Raw genomic sequence first — 19144 nt, 5'->3', positions numbered from 1 at the left:
CAGTGCTACTATTGCAAATGTTATTTATACGTCATAATTTCATGGAAGTTTTGACGTTTAAAGTAACACTTGCACTGCATGTGTTATCAAAATCGTTGCAGAATTATCTTGGTCTAACTCTAGTAATTTTCTTAAAAAACTGCTTAAGTAACATCAATTTCAAGGACATTGGGTGTTGTCAGCCCCATAATGTGTGTGTAAAAGCGGTTTTATGACATTTTTTCAACGATTTTAACAAGTCTACAAAAGTTTCGGTTTCGGTTTCGGTTTCGGCCGAAACTAGAGCCAAAGCCGAACATTCGGTTTCGGTTTCGGCAAAAAAACATGTTTCGGTCGGACACTAGTTCTACATCAGTTTTGTATTTCTATACTAGGGCAACAGATGCAAACATTTGAGCAAATATGGCGAAGTGAATTTCCATATAGCAAAAATCTAATGAAAATTAACAATCAATAGTCTGAAACATCTGAAAACAACTGTACTATAAAAAAGTTTGGGAGTGTTATAGTAGTAGTAGTAGTAGTAAACACTTTATTGCACAAAACAAGTACATCTAACACAGTGGTGGGCAAACTTTCTTCATGAGGGGCCAAAACTTGAAGGAATTTCAGAGGAGGGCCAGATTTACAGCAACAATGTATTTTTATTATATTGCTGGCCATATTATACATTTTTTTAAATGACCGGTGGCGGGCCAGATAAATCCTTTCGCGGGCCGCACCTGGCCCGCGGGCCGTACTTTGCCCACCACTGATCTAACATAACACAGAGAGAATACAGTAAATATGTACAAAGGCGAACTTATCCTGTTCAGGGATGTCTTCCAGCTAACCTAAGTGTTTTATAAGATTCATGAGCACTTTGTATAGTACAGATATACAGGAGAACTAGTGAACTAAAAATATGGTCAAAGATACATACTTAGTAGGACCTTGATAATCAGGATGGGCAAAAAAGTTACTAGGACTACCAGGTGACAAGAAATTACAGAGATTTCCAAATTTTTGTTGTTGATAAATGAATGATTTATGTATGTATTAACATAATACTTTGATAATTTCAGGGAACAAATTACTAGCAGTAAAAAAATTAAGTATACTCTACTGCTTTATATTTTTGCACTTAATTTTGGAGGAACTCTATAGTTCGTTTTTTTCAGCATTAGAAAAAAGGTAAACAATCTTGACGTGTCTTTTTATTAAAAAATATTGAAAACCACTTTAAAGAATTAGTTTATAGTACTTATGAAAGCAAAAGAATGTAAAAGATCGTATATGATTTATAATTCTAACATATTTGCTGTGACTTATTTTTCTATGGTGATTTTTATTAAAAAGACATGTCAAGATTGCTTACCTTCTTTCTAATGCTAAAAAAAACGAACTATAAGGGCCAGTTGCACCAATCACATTTAACGAACTAATTAACGTTAATCAGCAGTGTAGTATGAAACTTCCCATACAATAAAATTTAGCGAACGCTTTAACGGTGACAGACGGTTCGGTGCAACCGACCCTTAGACAGGGAAGAATTTTTAAAATATTGCGACTATCAAAGGCCCGCATTAAGACGGTCTGGATTACAGAGATCACCAGACTAATGACGGCCTGGATTACAAATGCTCCACTGTGTATACTTGCTGTTCTATGTTGTTATGCGATTTTGAAAGGAGAATAGTATAGGTACATGAAGGAGTCTTAGAGCATTTAATAACTGGAATCGCCTTTAAGAGCTTACCCCTCTGCCGAAAACCTTGCACAATTGTGCAAACTTTTGTATGGACCGACATGGCTATTTGTATGTTACATACAAATCATGTAGAAATAGCAACACATTTGACATCCCCTCCCCCAAAAAATCGGCATACTGTTTTGTACAGAAAATGACAGCCATGACGTCTCCAGTTACTAAATGCTCTAAGGAAGGAGTGTACATGATTCAAGTATTAAATATATTTTGATGTACTAAGAATAAGCACCGAACCTAATAGTAATAGAAGCAACAATTTGACCAATTGGGCCACCCATTGGACACTCTGTTTATAGTTAATTGAGAGTTATCTACTATGTTTCATGCTAACTCTATGTTCAACTAAATTAATAAAAATAATTGTATGTGTCTAAATGTAATAATTGTAAGAATTTCTAAAAAAATATTTTCTTATTAATTACTATTTTCTCTGTTGAAGATGTTATAAGCCTTTTATTTGTACTCAGAATCATGGACCTAATTTTGATAAGAATGGGAGAAAAAAGTATCTTTAGATTTTTTTACCTCGCATTATGTTACGTCACCATAGAGAAAAAAATACATAGAGTGCTCACTCCATACCGTACCAAAATGACTATTATTTTTGTAGTCGACATCTAGCATCGAGTAGCGGAATTAACGCTCTATGTAGATAGTAAATGTCGTACAGTAGATGTCGACTGCGAAAATAATTGTCTTTTTGGTACCAAAACTGATGTATGGAGTGAGCACTCTATTCTTACTATATTTCTCTATGCAGTCACTTAATCTTTCACATGTGTGTGGTGGTGAGAATCTGTGGGTTCAAACCTCAGTTGATTGTTCTCGAAAAAATGCAAAGAGACAACTAAAAATTTGGTCAGGATCTACAGGGAAAATGGTATAAAATAGAGATGGAAACTTTGAACACTAGGTACTATTATGTACTTTTTTGGAAATGTTCTAATATGACTGTACTAATAGCATATGTTACTCACATCAGGATCAACCTCCTTGGCGAGCATAGTCAGCTCCTCTTGTGACAGCTTAGCCAATAGCTCATCGACGTCCACTTCGTCGTAGTTCGACAACTCGCGTCCAAACAGCTTGGCCGGCGTCGTCATCGTCGTAGTCTTCGTCGACGACGATTTCTGCACCAAAAACACCACAATTAACACCACACTGCTCGTAACACCTAATATTTACTTTATTACGTAAGAAAACAAATTTAGAAGCTAAACAGCAAGGTAAAACATCGATTTTGACACTTTACCACACCCACGATTAATTATTGAGATAACATATACGCGCTAACCCAACTTTATAATGTGTTGACAAGCCGAAAACAAGTTTAGCGTACAATATTTGTTATGCTTACATTTAAAAATATAAATAATAGTATTTAACCACGATACAGTGTAAATAAAACACTGTCGAAACAAGCACCTTCCACGAATGACAAATAATGACTAACTTGAAAGAACGAGTCAGACGATAAGTTTCAATACAGGCGTGAAAGAGATAACGTATTACTTAACTGCAAGGGGAGAGGGGCTAGAGATGTGAATGTAGCGGGTTATCGGTACCGGTTTTTATCAGTCAGTTTCCGTAATGGTCATTTCGTTGCATTGTTATTTTGGTTGGGTAAAAACAATAGGAGTATTTAACACTGTGAAAATGTCATTTTATACCGTGTCTTAGTCATAACTCATTACGAAATCGACGAAACAAAGATAACTGTGATCTAATTTATCTCTCTGATAAAACTTGCCGTCCAATAATTTAAATGGCATACAATAAAACTATGTAAATTGTCATTTCGGAAGATTTTACTTTTTTCCGAAAACTTCGAAAGATTACTGTTTGCTCATTGCTGTTATCTTAGGTATTTGTAGGTTAGTATTAGGGATGTAACGACGCTAGTCTAGAAAGCCGATTATTCAGCCACATAGTCGCCGATTAGTCGTTATAAAATGTCAAAATATAGCTGCCAGTTTTTAGGTAATCGAAAATCAGAAAAAAAAACACTGTATTGCTCTGGCTGGATTTATTAGATTAATATGTCGATTTTTGTCAGAACATTAAAATTATGTTGGTTATAATATAACAACTGAAAAAAAAACAAATCCGTACATACTCACTATATTCAAACAAACTTTCCTTGTCAGAAAAAGGCGCAAAATTCAAATTTTTTATGGGAGGTCAACCCTTTACGCCTACATTTTTTAAATTTGCCGCCTGTTTTCACTGACAAAGTGGGTGTGTCAGAGTATAGTTTATAGTTACCACCCAAGGTAGTTGGTGGTAACTACTGGGATTTTTTTCTCGCTAGTTACCACTGGTTATCAGTTGTTACCTAACAATGATATTAACTTGATGTTACCAAACTACTGGAATGAGCTAATACGATGGGTATAGATCACATCTATACACTACTATGATGAATACGAATAAGAGCGAGGTCATGACATTTCGTCTCCAACGCCGTATTAATGGAGCGATTACGCAATGCCGGCGCCGTTCCCGCAGCCACACCTAACGCCTTGCTATTGAACTCAACATTCTACCTACTACTTCACACGCAAGCAAACCTACATTGTAACAGTTCAGGACGTCACGCTTAATCGGCTTAATTTTTGTACCTATTATTCGCTTTTTACTAGACATGTAGAGTTAGACCAAGAAAAGTCTGCAGCGATTTTGATAGCTCACACAGTGTAGGTAAGTGTTATTTAATACGTCATAATTTCATAGAAGTTTGACGTTCAAAATAACACTTGCACTGCGTGGGCTATCAAAATCTCTGCAGACTTTTTTTCTTGGTCTAACTCTAGTTTGTTTCTTAACCTCAGAAAATTAACTAGAGTCGAACCAAACCAACTCTGCATGCCATTTGCAATGACTAATGTGTGGCTATGTCATCATCATTAATGTCAATTTCTATGAAAATTTAACGTTTATATATAATGACAATACACACAACGTAAAGGCTAACTTTGCACCGGTCAGCACCTCCGTATTACATGGTTTAGATCAGTGGTGGGCAAACTTTCTTCAGGGGGGGCCAGAAAGTTTAGGAAATTTAAGTGGAGGGCCAGAATTGTACCCAAAATTTATTTTGATTTGTGATAATCGTGGGCCAATGCCATATACTAATTATTTCATAGGACCGGCGGCGGGCCGTATAAAATCCATTCGCGGGCCGGAGATGGCCCGCGGGCCGTACTTTGCCCACCACTGGTTTAGATAAAATATCTTTTCTAATTAGGTAGTAGGTAATATCAACTTGAGCGATTGTTGCAATATTGCGTTGCGATATAAATATCATTATAAAAAAAGATTTCATAATAAGGTGCAACGGAGCAAGATTAATAGATACACTGATAAAGGGTAATTAATAGTTTGTTAACACATACCTATCGACGATACGAGTATCACAAAATATGGCTGCCGTTGTTTTTTGTTTTCCATTAAAAATAAATAATTCCGCCGGTTATATTACTTTCTTAGGTGTAGCAATTAATTTTAAATACGATATCGCGTAAAATATCGTCCTATTTTGCCGTAGTCTATCCTAAAATTATGTTATTACCTACAATAGTTATTTGTACAACAAGAGATCAAAGTTTGATATTTCTGCGAGTGCTTATTTTGAGTCCCATGCAAGCGAAAGATTCTATAACAGATTCACGAGCGTAGCGAGTGAATCTAATTTAGAATCTTGAGCGTAGTAAGGGATTCAAAAGCGCACGAGATGTAAATAACTTTGATCTCGTGTAGTACACAAAATTTTTCACCCTAAGCAGTGAGAACATACCTAGAGGGACAGAGATAATAGAACCCAAGTATATCGAACTTGTATTAGACCCCGCATGTTGAAATGACATTTTACTATAAAGGTCACTTGAATGTCATTTTGTCTCACTCAGTGAGCAAAATCGCATTTTGCTCACTGTTTTTAAGAAGCAAAGTACCCTTGTTCGAGCTGCTGAGGTGAAAAAAAAGTTGACGTTTGTCAATGGGAACTGCAAGTACTGCAACATAGCAAAATTCGTGACTAGGACAAATACATAAGTACGAGTAATATAACAATAAGGTTATATTGCTCAACAATGTATAAAATAACCTTTGGTTGCTTTTGCTGTTTGACAGACTGTGTCACGAGCTCACGAGAGAAGGTGAATTTGTTGTGAGGTCGAGACAGTCACGTTTGTTTACGAGTATACTTATTAGGGTAGCAAAATCAACATTAATAGAGACATAGCGACACTATTAATATCTAATGATAGTGTGTGTACTCGTAGTGTGATACTGATATGATATTCATGGACACTACTACCACCTACACTACTATACCTTTACCTATACAACATTAATTGCCCGCTTAGCCCAACGGCTGGCTAATAGAGAATGCTGTATACTCACGTTGTATTTTATTATGTGCAATGTATTTAGAATTCGAATAAACAAATAAACTAGTGGCTCTGTGAGCTGTAGACCTCGCGAGCATATCTTATTGGCCACGATGAAAATATAGTAAATAAAAAAAAACAATACGAAAAGTGTAAAAAAAATACAAAAAGTTATATCCCAGCATATAATTACTGGGGATCGAACCCAGACTTTCTGTGCAAACAAAAAAAGCGAACGTTTGCAAAATACGCCTTGATGGTTCTTACTTAAGGTGACGAAATTTAGCTACTCATTCTCAAGTAAAAACTAAATATCTTAATACTAGACGTGTGCGCCGATTAAACAACGATCGGCGGCGGCGTTTGCCGAAAAATCGGCGGCGGCGGCGTGTTTTCGGCGTGAAATCGGCGTGACCTTGACTTTCAAGTTTCTAAAGAAAAATCATGAAATTGTCGTTTTTCTTGAAAATATTGATTAATCCAGGTTGCTAGTAAGTGAACTACGTAATCTACGTATAGTTTTGAATAGGTTTTGAGTAAAATTGGGTTTGTAAATGAATTTAGGATAGGTATAATAACTTGATTTCCTAGTAATTAATTGGCTTGTATTTAGGGGGCATCTGGCCCCAATGACTTTCGATCCGATCTGTATCTCTCTGTAACTCCGTTTTGGCATGCTGTCCATGGCTTATCTTCAAATATCCTAGATATAGTGGACTGCTATGACTTCCCGTCGTACAAGCACCAGGCTCACTGAGAAGTATCTTGTTCTTTCTCATTTTCTCATTGCTGAGGATTGCGACCACATGTAATTTATCTCAATTTCGTGCGGTCATAAGCCGTGTGAATTGCACGGTGCAGACTGCCGCCAGCCATCGACCATCTCACACATGCTCCACTCTGAGCACGTTTGCCATTCATTGGGCCTAAATTCATATTACGTTTCGCCACATCATGCGTTGGAAACCGCATAATATGTCCGAAGAAAGATGTCGTATAAACCCAATTGGCGATTTGAGTTATTTGAAAATTAAGTGGTTTTTTGTTCTAGCTGTCCTAGGTATAAGCAGCAGTCTTCGGCAACACTATATCTCTAAAGCGCCAACCTTTGCACGTCACCCTTTTTGAGGCTCAGCGTTTCGGCACCATACTGGAATATATGTAGGAAAGACGAGAACTCCTACCACCAAGATATATAAACTTGCTCGCGTTTTCGTAATCGCCGAGTGCGTCGGTAACTTGGAGTACGTTTGCCTTGTCTACAACCATTAGTTTGGTCTCGGAATGGTTGATCTTAAGACCACTCTAGAACTTTCAACTTCAATTTTCTTCAGAATATATATAGCGGATCAAGGTGGGCCTAACTTTAAGACCTGTAACTAACCCTTTTTCTGCAAGTAAATATGATTATGAAGAGCCGCCATTTCGATGTACAATATAATTTATATAATACAATACAGATACTCTTTATTGCATACCTCAATAAAAGAAAACAATACAAAACAAAACAGAAATACAAGCAGAGCTAAAAAGCATTTCTTGTTGTTATTCCCGTAAGCCAGTCGACAATAGTACAAGCAAGGATGATGATCGCAACGCAACATTAGCTAGTTAGTTTTGCCTTTTCTGTTGCTCCTTGAGGCTTCATGGTACATGAGCCCTGTGTTTTGGTTGCCTAGTTAATTGCAATGCAAGTATTTTCATTTCATGACATAGCATTCTGACTTCATATGTGAGGTGAAGGCATACAATTTCTAATTAATAGTTGAATGTGAATACACAATTTACAGGGAATAAAATACTGCATATAATTCTCCCTCATCTTTTTTGACGCTGAACACTAAGGATTACTCAGTTACTTTAATCGGTGTGTTAAATACGTTGTGCAACTGGCTTATTCTGTTTCATTTAATAAATAATTGATATATATTTGACAACTGTAACATATATAATACAGAAAAATCCAAATTGTAATCCAAATATCAAATTAAAATAGCTGATTAAAAACACTCAAGGTCACGCCGATTTCACGCCGATCGTTTATCGGCGGCGGCGGCGTGGCAAAAAAGCCCGGCGGCGGCGGCGCGCCGGCGCGGCGCACACGTCTACTTAATACCTCCAAAACCAGCGAAATAAAATTTCTGAATTTTTGGCCATTTAATCTGTAAACATGTCTCAAAAAGAATACACTGTTAAGATACCGATACGACTATTTGTTTGAGCGCGAGCTATCACAACTCTTCCATTTTAAAAAAATTCTAAAAACTGGCTCGACAATTTTTTTTTATCGAATCATAGAATTCGGTTACAAAATTTCACGAGAATCAGTTAATAATTGCGACCTGTAGAGGAGAACATCCGGACATACAAACTAAAACATCTTAATACCGCCAAAACCAGCGAAATATTTTTTTTTAATTTTTGGCCATTTAATCTGTAAACATGTCTCAAAAAGAATACACTCTTATGATACCGATACGACTATTTGTTTAAGCGCGAGCTGTCACAACTTTTCCATTTTAAAAAAATTCCAAAAACCGCCTCGACAAAATTGTTTTATCGAATCATAGAATTCGGTTACAAAATTTCACGAGAATCGGTTAAGAATTGCGACCCGTAGAGGAGAACATCCGGACATACAAAAGCAAAATGCCCGAGTCAAAACGTAGACCTTCGCTACGCTTCGGTCAATTAACAGTAATTACAAAGGTAATCATCATCAGTAACTGGCCGGAAAAAGCACAACAACGGGAGTTGTGGAAATCAAGGGGAGATGCCTTTGCCCAGCAGTGGGACACTATACCTAACGGGCTATGAAAATAAATAACAAAGGAGGTATGAATTTGAATAATGCTGATTTCAGACTAAATCATTAGCAAAAGTCAAAAACTCGTAGCTGAGTCAAAAATGTTAATAACTTAAGTACATTGATTGTTACTAAACACCTATTATAAAACAAAATGCAATTTCTTGGTTAAGATATGAACGATCCACGAGCAAGGTATTATGAACAATGGGTCCTTTTCATAATAAGCTATCACTGATATTCGACAACGCGAACAATTATAATGAATTCATTGAATACCTTACTTAATAAATATAGTTTAGCAGTAACTAGAGAGTTTTCGTGGTACGGTACAATAGCAATGTATGAATACACAATAACATTGATTATTATTTTAACGTGAATCATTAGAAGACCGTTGACTGTTTCAGTCCGGAATTAAATATACAATGTGAGCTTTGGTACCTACTGTTATACCTATTGTACGAACCAAGCATCGACACCTTTAAAACTATTACCTAACTGCCTAACTTACTATTAGATCATTTAATCGGTTTTAACTATCAGTTTTTTATTGTATCTTTGTTCGAATCGTTTCCCAATAAAACCCATTAACTAACAGTTTACGTGAGTTTGTATCGTTTTACAATGTTACTTGTCTATAACTTTCTCTTTGTGAAAACTGGAGCGAAATGGGTTTTTTAGATTGAGCCGATTGATAGTCATAAAAGATACCTGTGTTACATTGAGTATTAATGAAATTAACGCCAATAGACTACAAGCACGCTAAAATCAAAACCATCATTAATTCAGAAGAAACAAAAAATAGAAGACCAATTTATTCATTCATGCCAGTGTGTTCCAATTTGCCAATCCAATACTTAAACCATGAATAAACCGCACTTTCTCGTCCATGCTTGCAAAAGTTCCTAAATATAAGATTTCCACACTATCATGTTAATTTGTTGGCAAGGGATTCTGCCTGGTGCATGAGTAAGATGCGTCAATTAAATTAATTTTACAGTTAATTGCACCTTGTTTGGATCCAGTGACATAGCGGCTTATTTGGGGAATGACCTTAGTTTATAGGGTTGTGGTTACTAAAAAAAAACAGTAATTGGTTATTTTAACAAAATAACACCTAAGCGTTTTCAAATAACAAAAACATTGTATAAGATTTTATGATTTTGTATTAGTACTGTATATACCTACCAACGGGTTTTGAAATGTTGACATTAATAGGCCAATGGGTTTCAGTAGTTCACTATCTAATGATTTTTCTACATTAGGGTTTATTAGGGGGTTGACGACCGGTCTGGCCTAGTGGGTAGTGACCCTACCTGTGAAGCCGATGGTCCTGGGTCGAATCCCGGTAAGGGCATTTATTTGTGTGATGAACACAAATATTTGTACCTGAGTCATGGGTGTTATATAAGTATGTATATCATCGCCTAGCAGTCACAGTACAAGCTTTGCTTAGTTTGGAGCTAGGTTGATCTGTGTAAGATGTCCCCTGATATTTATTTATTTATTTATTATTCAGGAAATTTGTTCGTCTAAAGACAAAATTAAATTTGACGCTGGCTGTCGTTCCGCTCTACATAACAATACGGAAGAAGTGATCGAATGATTGATCCGAATCGATAAACGTTTTGTTTCTGTTGACCACGCGACTACGCCGGGCGAGCTGGCGGGCCGCCAACCCACTATAATTGGTGGTCGCGGCAACAGAGACACGCGGTATTCTTAGCTGCCCACTCGGCCACTGGCCTTCCTACCAACAATGTGATTCCGGCAAATAAATAAATAAATTGTAACGGTCTTGACCTAGTCACTAGCCGCTAGGGATGTTCCGCTCAACGCATGTTGCCGATTCGCGAAATGTGTTAAAAAGGTTAACGACCTCTGTGCATGAAATATTGTTACTGGCTGGAAAGTTAGACAGATGTTCACGTGACGTTTTCCGTAGGTATTAAAAATCATTTAAAATATTTGCTTTGTTATGATGGAATTTGGATGGAATAGATAATGACGACAACATAAAAATGAAGCTTAATTTTGGTCCACCGCTGCAAGTGTCTCCATTTATCAGAGGCGCTAGATTTGCGCTACTGATTACTGGTATTTTCTACGGTATTGGCAAGCAAACGTTGTACAATTCTTTGGAACGCAGTTATCAGGCAGAAAAAGCAAAGAATAAAGTAATTCGGGACAAGGAACTAGCAAGAGAAAGGGCAATTATTGCCAAGAAAGAACGTGAAGATCTTAAATGGATGAAATAAAATAACATTGACTTCAATTACTTAATTTATCCTTCAGATGTGCTATGTATGGGTAAATAAATGCCTTGAATTATTTCGCCTTATTTATATTTTATAATAGGTACCTATACTCAACTAGTTTATTAACAATAACAACGAACTATTATACTACTCAACTTATACCTATGATCTCGTTAAGGAGGTTTATATTTATCATTATTTCTATCATAAACAGTTTCTAAACTTTAACAGTCATGAATTACTTAATTTACACGTTTCTCAGCAACTGGACGGATGCTGCAGTTAATCGGGAGGATGGGAAGTTTAGGGGGGAGGCCTTTGCCCAGCACTGGGACACCCTTATAGGCTCGTTAAAAAAAAACTTAATATTCCACCCATACTCTAGACGACGACGTGCGAAAGTGTGAAAAGCTGGAGCTTTTCCCCGCGGCAAACAGCTCTCCTACCATTGTTACACTCAACTACGGTAGTACTATTAGTTATTCTGTGACTCAACTACACGTGTTTACTTTAAACAAGCTGTTTGTGCATACAAATGGCTGCTAATATAGGCGTGAGAGTCACTTTCTAGTTTCATCGGATGCAGAAATCAAGCGCATAGTTTTTTTATTTTTTTACCGGTTATTAAACTCATTTTACCGGTTTTTAATGGAAGCTCTATAAAAGCCGGACCGAGTAGCGCGAATTTTAAAATGAAAATCAGTTAATGCGTTATTTCCTTTCCAGTAAGTGCACGTAAAAGCAAGTGCTTAAAACACATATGTTGTAACTTGCGTTTTACATATCCGTAGTTTGCGTAAAAGACGAAATCATCATTCATCAAGTCGGAACTATCATGGAAGACTAATAGTTCCTCGTGTCTGGTGCGTTTGCATTATTCATGCAATAGAAACGTCAAGAACCTAACAGCATTATCAAGGCACATTTAAAATTCATCTACAGGCTATTGCTTCCATATTAAATGTCTCATTGAACTATCTACCTAAAATCTCTACCTATCTAAAAGTCACTACTACCTCTTTTGGCGTTTAAAGTAGAATGGAAAATAATGTTAAGAAGTTATCTAGGTAACAGGCAGTTGATTCTAAGTAGGTACCTAAGAATGGAGTGGGGAGGAGCGTATGCACACACAGAAATGCCTTATGACACCAAAAACAAAAACTAATATAGGTAGGTACCTAATTCCAGGGAACCGTAATATAATGGACATAATGGTGCTCAAACACCGAGACAAAAGATGACTTGAATTAGCCTGATGACCAACGGTTCGGTTCTGCCTCGCTGCTCACATTGCATTGCGGTTAAAAAGGGCAAGACTGCTGCGAAAGAAATGTACCTACTCCGTAATAGAGGTAATAAAAAAAATACTAAAGAGATACCTAAATAACGTGAAACCTGGTTAAATAGCCGGCTAGAAAATTAGAAGTTGCGGTCGCATTTTCGCAATCAAATGTAGGTATGCGAGCGACGACTGGCCTGGCATAAAATGTATAGGTCATCATTGGTTTTCTTTACTCAGAAGCAATTTCGATCTCGAGTTAATTTAAGTACCTATCGAAAAATAAAACGGAACAAAACATGCCAATTTTCAACATTCAGTACAAAAATGTTAAAACACGCTTAGATTTCTTTACGAGAAAAAAAATCCTTCTCGTCAATCAGGCTACCTAACTATATAGGTAGTTGTGACTAGTTTGTATATCTTGCTAAGCTGGTATAGAAGAAACTTTATAATGTGTACAACATAGGCATCATTGTGTCTTTTTACATACCAGTGAAGAGGCGTACAAGTCTCGCGTAGCGCAGGTGAAATAGTGTATAAGTTCTATATAACATTTGTACCATTTTTCACCTGGGCTGCTCGAGACTTGTACCCCTTTTCACTTGAATCACATATACAAATAGCAACACCTCTTATTGATCGTCGATGAGCCTTATATCTTTGGAATAAGGTTTAGAAACGATCTGTTAACAGTGTGAACGATGGTACAGCCTCAACAGGTACATTATTGATACGATCTGTTTGGAACGACCGGTTTGACGAAGATTTCTCTCCGATTTTAGCGAGCCGCAAAAGACGTTGACTGACCAATCAAACTTTATTACGATGGAATAAAGTCTAATTTCATCACAGGAATAAATAATTATTAATATCTAATTTTCACTTAATAAGTCCAATAATATGTCATGTGAATTGGCCCTTCGGTAGTTTCGGTAGTTTAACTTTAAATAAAACTAAAACTATAATAACAAATTAATAAATCTACCGTCTATGTGAGAGTGAGCGTTAATAATAATTAATACGAACATAGTTCTGTATCTTAAAGACCCTAATTTTCTCGTAATTTTCTCCTGCCCGAACTAAACTGTGAGCAAAGCTGAGCAAATGTGTTAAACTGATACAGTTATTACCTCTACCTGATTCATAAAACATCATGACTCGACTAAAGCTCCTCTGATATATCTTGGCCTCAACTAAAGATTTCATCAACTACGCTTGGGTCATATTTACAAAGATTTAGGCTCTAGTTTTTGTTTTATCTGATTCCAAAAACTTAAGACTTTTAGGTTTTAAAATACGTAGGTACTTACCTACATAGATAACGTATTTTTCTATGGACTTTATGGTTGTTTAACTGACTAGAGTTAGACTAAGATAAGTGTGCAACGATTTTGCACAGGCAGTGCAAGACTTGTCTTGGTCTGACTCTACGAGTATACTTAATGGAGTAGGCCATTAGTGCACCACCGAAAGCAACGCGCATCTTGTCGGTACACCCACTGCTCTCTGCAACCGCACATTTTAATTGGATAGGTACTCAACCTGAAGAGATGCTAATTTGACAAGTACAGATATTAACTTTAAATTAATATATGTATGTACAGTCACCTGCAATAATATGTTACTCTTCGAAGGCCGTAAAATTATGTGAAACGCTCTTATGGCTCTACAAATAAGATCGTGTCAGATATTTTTGCGGCCTACGTTGTGTAACATATTCTTGCAGGTGACTGTACCTACTACAGCAAAATAAAATCAATAGCCGCGACAATTCTACTCAAACGCTTGTCGTCGTTGCCGAGGGTTTAAAAAGCGCTTATTATATCTACACTGTCGCCGCCCATTTTTTGTGGGAATGACGGTCGGCCTCCCCATTGTAGGAAAGTCGGTCGGCCTCCCTATTTTGTAGGAAAGCAGGTCGGCCTTCATATTAGGTACTCGTAATTCCCAGTTTATTGGGGAATGAGGTAAACTGTCGTCTGCTCGCTACTCAAAGGCCGTAACGCAACTAGCCATTACAATTACGGACTACGATGTGGTCAGAAGTCTACGATAATGACATGTCCTATTGAAGACCACAATATAGTGGTTCTCACGAGAAAACGCCATATTATATGAATAGCAGGCGTGCGTGGGTGTGCGTTAATAACACCATGCTCTAATTACAGGTGAAATAAGCGGCATTGCGTGTTTTGTTTTAATAAAACGAGGTCTATGTTATCATTTTATACGATGTGATTTATATACAACAGCATAACAGCTAAAATTGACAGGTATGTTTTTGTTGACAATTTATACATATGTCCAGTGGGTTATTTTCGATGTAACTAGAAAAACTCCCACTAATCTTAAATTTAAATAACCAATCATTTGTTATGGTCATAAGTATATATATTATGTGTTAAGAGACGAATAGGGCAAGTTTAAGGACGAGTTTGCTGAGAGGTCCACTAAATTCTATAAATACGAGCAGGTAATAGGTACAACGAGAAAAGCTACATAGAGTCTACACCAAAAATATAGCAAACACCACTCCTCTATTCTAAAGTAGGTAGAGTTACTTTTTTGGGGATAATTCTGAATGATTCAATGGCATGGGGTAAGGTGAACACTTTGGACATTTTGAATTGATTATATAATATATTTTTTTTTGTTAGCCTAGTTTAGTGTCCCACTGCTGGGCAAAGGCCTCCCCTCAATATAAATTATACTTATTATTATTATATTTTTAAAATCATTTATTTACATACAATATATATACAGTGGTACTACTAAACTAAATTAATAACTAGCTTAAATCTAAAATAGGCCCTTATTATATTATTATTTCGTTTTAGACATGCAGCTGATGCTGGTGCGTCTAAATCATAGAATAAATAATAATCATAGAATAATTATTAATTGATTTTGAAAATATTATTTTGATAGTGTCGTATAGGTATATCACTCTGGCTAAAGTTTACCATAACTACATATTATCATTTTCAAAGTATAAAATGTTTTGGGAACAATTTTAAGTCGTTTGAGAGTAGCGGCTATAAAGTACCCTAAGTGGGTGTGACAGAAATAATAGCGTTGACAGCAAACCGGTCCCACGCAACGGGAATCCCGTACACCGTCCTCATCGACCACTTACATATAAACCTCATTCGCCTAACCCAACTGTGAGTGCCAGAAAGCTTGTTGAAAAATTTTACCGATGTAGGCCCACAATGGTGTAAGTATTCGAATTTGCGGTAACTTAATTGCGGTCACCTGTGAGTGAAGGTTATGCGCCTTTTCTGTGGATATCTAATTTTCTTGCTGGACCATTATGGGCACATGGATGCAAAGCTATTATAGCTTTTAATACGAAAAAGGGTTGAACGTTCTCTTCTTATTAAAAGCTATACTATGAAACCCTTAGTAAAATGTGCCAAAATCGTAAACTTTCATAATGTTCACCGGATTGACACCCGTTTTCCCAAACATTTTTGGCCCCTCTTCTCATCTAAGAAAAGTCAGCGATTTACAAATTAAGTAACCATGCAGCTACTTTCCAGCTAGTTATTTATTAGATACAGAAGAAAACCAGTTTTCCAATAAGATACAAGTCTAGGTTTAAAAAAAATGAAATGAAATACATAGGTAGGTATAGTATCTAATCTATACTATTTATCACTATTTATACACCGTAAAAGGAAAGAAAGAAAATGTTCCATGTTTTAATGCAAGTATCGTTTTATATATAGGTACCTAATACCTATGCAGTGTATAGTCGTATCAAATCGTTAATCGATTACAGCTCTGTTCCACATTGTTACGTCACATTAATCGATTTTGTTATCGATCGGACTCGTTTAGAGATTCCGGAAACATTAATTACATGTTTTTATTGCTTTTCACAGATGTACTTTGGTAGGTTATGTTTTTAAATGTAAAGAAACTTCTGACATAAAAGCCGTCCGTGTTGCATTTGCCAATCGCATACAAACATACTATTCGGCTCAGAGCCTTTGGATTAAATTTTAGGGTTACATTGTTAATGTTTCTCTTGTTTTTATTTTTACTAAGCGTTTCTCAAACCATTGAACCTATTTAGATGGACTTTGGTATGAACTCATGAACATAATTTGAGTACCGGGGAATGTTGTTATACCTATAGGCAGATAGGACACATAGACGTTGTCTTGGGCAGAACTAAAAACTAGTAGGTATGTACTCTAATTTTAAAATTCCCTTATTAACTGTCATTACTGTGTATCCGCTTAATGTATTTAATTTCATTAAAATACCTACGAGCAATTCTTGTTTATATATCTTAGCTATTAGGCATATTTATATTTCGGGGATCTCGGAAACGGCTCTAACGATTTCGATGAAATTTGCTATATGAGGGTTTTCGGGGGCAATAAATCGATCTAGCTATGTAGGTCATATCTCTGGGAAAACGAGCATTTTTGAGTTTTTATATGTTTTCCGAGCAAAGCTCGGTCTCCCAGATATTTTCATTAAATTGTCCAAAAGGCACTCTATACGTGTTATGTTCAGCCTCAGCAAAGGTGACAGGGGGAGATTTATAAATATGACTTACATTAATAATATTTGTTTACAGCTCATAAAGTACATATGATTTATAAGTAGGTAATAAGACTAATAAGAGCCAAAACGCAATACATATATTTCGCCAGAGGTTATCAGAGCTATACATTATCTGTAATTATGAATAATTGTCACCGTTAATTCGAAATGATTCGTTTAGGTAATTATGACTACCTAACTACATTGACTTGTTTTGTCAATAACTTTGGTAAATAAATATATAACGCCACGTGGGACTATTTAAAATTCTACATATAAAGAGGTTGAACGCCATATACCTACTATACGGGGTGGCCAATAAATAAGCCATTCTCGTTGTCAGGAAGGTTTTGGGATTATACTGGCAACGGAAATGCACTTATTTTTTGGCCACCGTGTATACAGTATACTCTGTGATAAACGCCCTATTAATCGCATGCGATTTGCAATACATTGCGGCATTTAGTCGATCGATCGAATTCGTTGCTCCTATTTAGCCAGCAATTATTTCAAATCCCATGCCATTTGTTGCAACGTCTGTACGTATAGAAGCCTTAACGGAAATTCGGAGAAGGCGTAGCATTTGTTTAAAAAAACATATCGTCAGATATACCTATGCCAAATCCAACGAATAATAATCAATTACCCTCCCATAGAAAATGGACCAGCCAAAATGTATGAAACAGCCAAATATTTTTTTTTTGCGATTTTGGGATTGGTCCCATAGTAAAAGTTGCTCAACGTGTCCCAAAATCCAACGATAAGCTGGCACCAGAAGATGGACCTGCTCATGACTAGTCGTGGAAAAAAAATTAAAAAAATATATCTCAATTTATTATGGAATTACAAAAAATTAAAATCGACACCCCTAATGGTATTTTTAACGACCATGTCTACAATTTTTCAAATATTTCTGTTTTTTTTTTGTATCGACATATATAAGCACTGCTATCCACCACAACCCTTAAAAATACCAGAATACATGTAGTTACAATTTTCATTTTTTTTGTAACTCCATAATAAAGTGAGATCTATTTTTTTAGTGATGTACCGACTATTGATTTGGCCGACTAGCCGACCAGCCGACTAATCGGCGCTCGAATGGCCGATTAGTCGGCCGACTAGTCGGTTAGTCGGCCAGATCATTAGTTTCGTATAGGGAATGCAAATCGGTTATTATTTAAACCGAAAATAACCGATTTGCATTCCCTAGTTTCGTATAAGTTCAGGTGAAAAACAATAGTTTTGCTCCTTTGGTTGCGCTATTCATCATATTAGCTTGGCTAAAAGGTGTTCTCTACAGGTTCAAAGACCTATCACAAGAATCGTCGTTCAATTTCTGTCTTTAGTTCTTTTATTTTACGATCCTGAGCAGATCGTCAGTACAGCTTGTAGGAGGTATTTCCAAGGCTCTATTTCCCGTACATACGTAGTCGCCAGTTAAGAACCTATCCCCTGTGGTCAGCGTCGAGCCTAAATAACAATTTAAATACATTGGAGTTTGAGCTGCTGTGACTCAATATGTGTAAACAATGAAATATCTTAAATCTGGACTAAGTATTAAATGATGAATATTCGGATAAGTAGTACTAGCTTCGTTATTAAAATGGTTAACTGTCTTGGAACCAAACAAAAGTCTGTACAAGTCTGTACTTATACAGGGTGGCTAAAAAATAACTGCATTCTCGTTGCCAGGGAGGTTTTGGGATTATAATATACAACGTGTCCCAAAATTCAACGATAAGCTGGCACCAGAAGATGGACCTGCTCATAGTGCTCATGACTACTCGAGGAAAAAAAAAATTAGGGATGTACCGCTACCGACTAGTCGCCGACTAGTCGGGAAAGCCGACTATCCGGCCACGTTTGTAGTCGGCGATTAGTCGGCGACTAGTCGGCCGACTAATCGGCCATTCGAGCGCCGATTAGTCGGCTGGTCGGCTAGTCGGCCAGATCGTTAGTTTCGTATAAGTTCAGGTGAAAAACAATAGTTTTGCTCCTTTGGTTGCGCTATTCATCATATTAGCTTGGCTAAAAGGTGTTCTCTACAGGTTCAAAGACCTATCACAAGAATCATCGTTCAATTTCTGTCTT

At 36.6% G+C, this 19144-nt stretch overlaps 1 protein-coding gene across 7 annotated transcripts in view; it reads right to left on the bottom strand.

Annotated features, from left to right (window-relative positions):
• The window catches only part of LOC134792090 (tropomodulin-1), a 101356-nt gene that overhangs the window by 22934 nt on the left and 59278 nt on the right, over positions 1-19144 (bottom strand). For 6 of the 7 annotated variants that reach the window (XR_010144386.1, XM_063763267.1, XM_063763266.1 and 3 more), the window contains exon 2: positions 2728-2880. Coding sequence is in view for 6 of the 7 variants with exons in the window: in XM_063763267.1 (XP_063619337.1) it covers positions 2728-2880 (153 nt within the window). In the remaining variant the exon portion in view is untranslated. Of the gene's footprint in view, positions 1-2727; positions 2881-3107; positions 3208-19144 lie in introns of those variants that run through there. The other variant, XM_063763268.1, reaches the window with a different exon arrangement.

The sequence above is a fragment of the Cydia splendana genome, chromosome 7, assembly GCF_910591565.1.
Source record: "Cydia splendana chromosome 7, ilCydSple1.2, whole genome shotgun sequence".
Classification (NCBI taxonomy): domain Eukaryota; kingdom Metazoa; phylum Arthropoda; class Insecta; order Lepidoptera; family Tortricidae; genus Cydia; species Cydia splendana.
The sequence above is the reverse complement of the archived record's forward strand: the minus strand, read 5'-3'. Positions and strand labels throughout refer to the sequence as shown.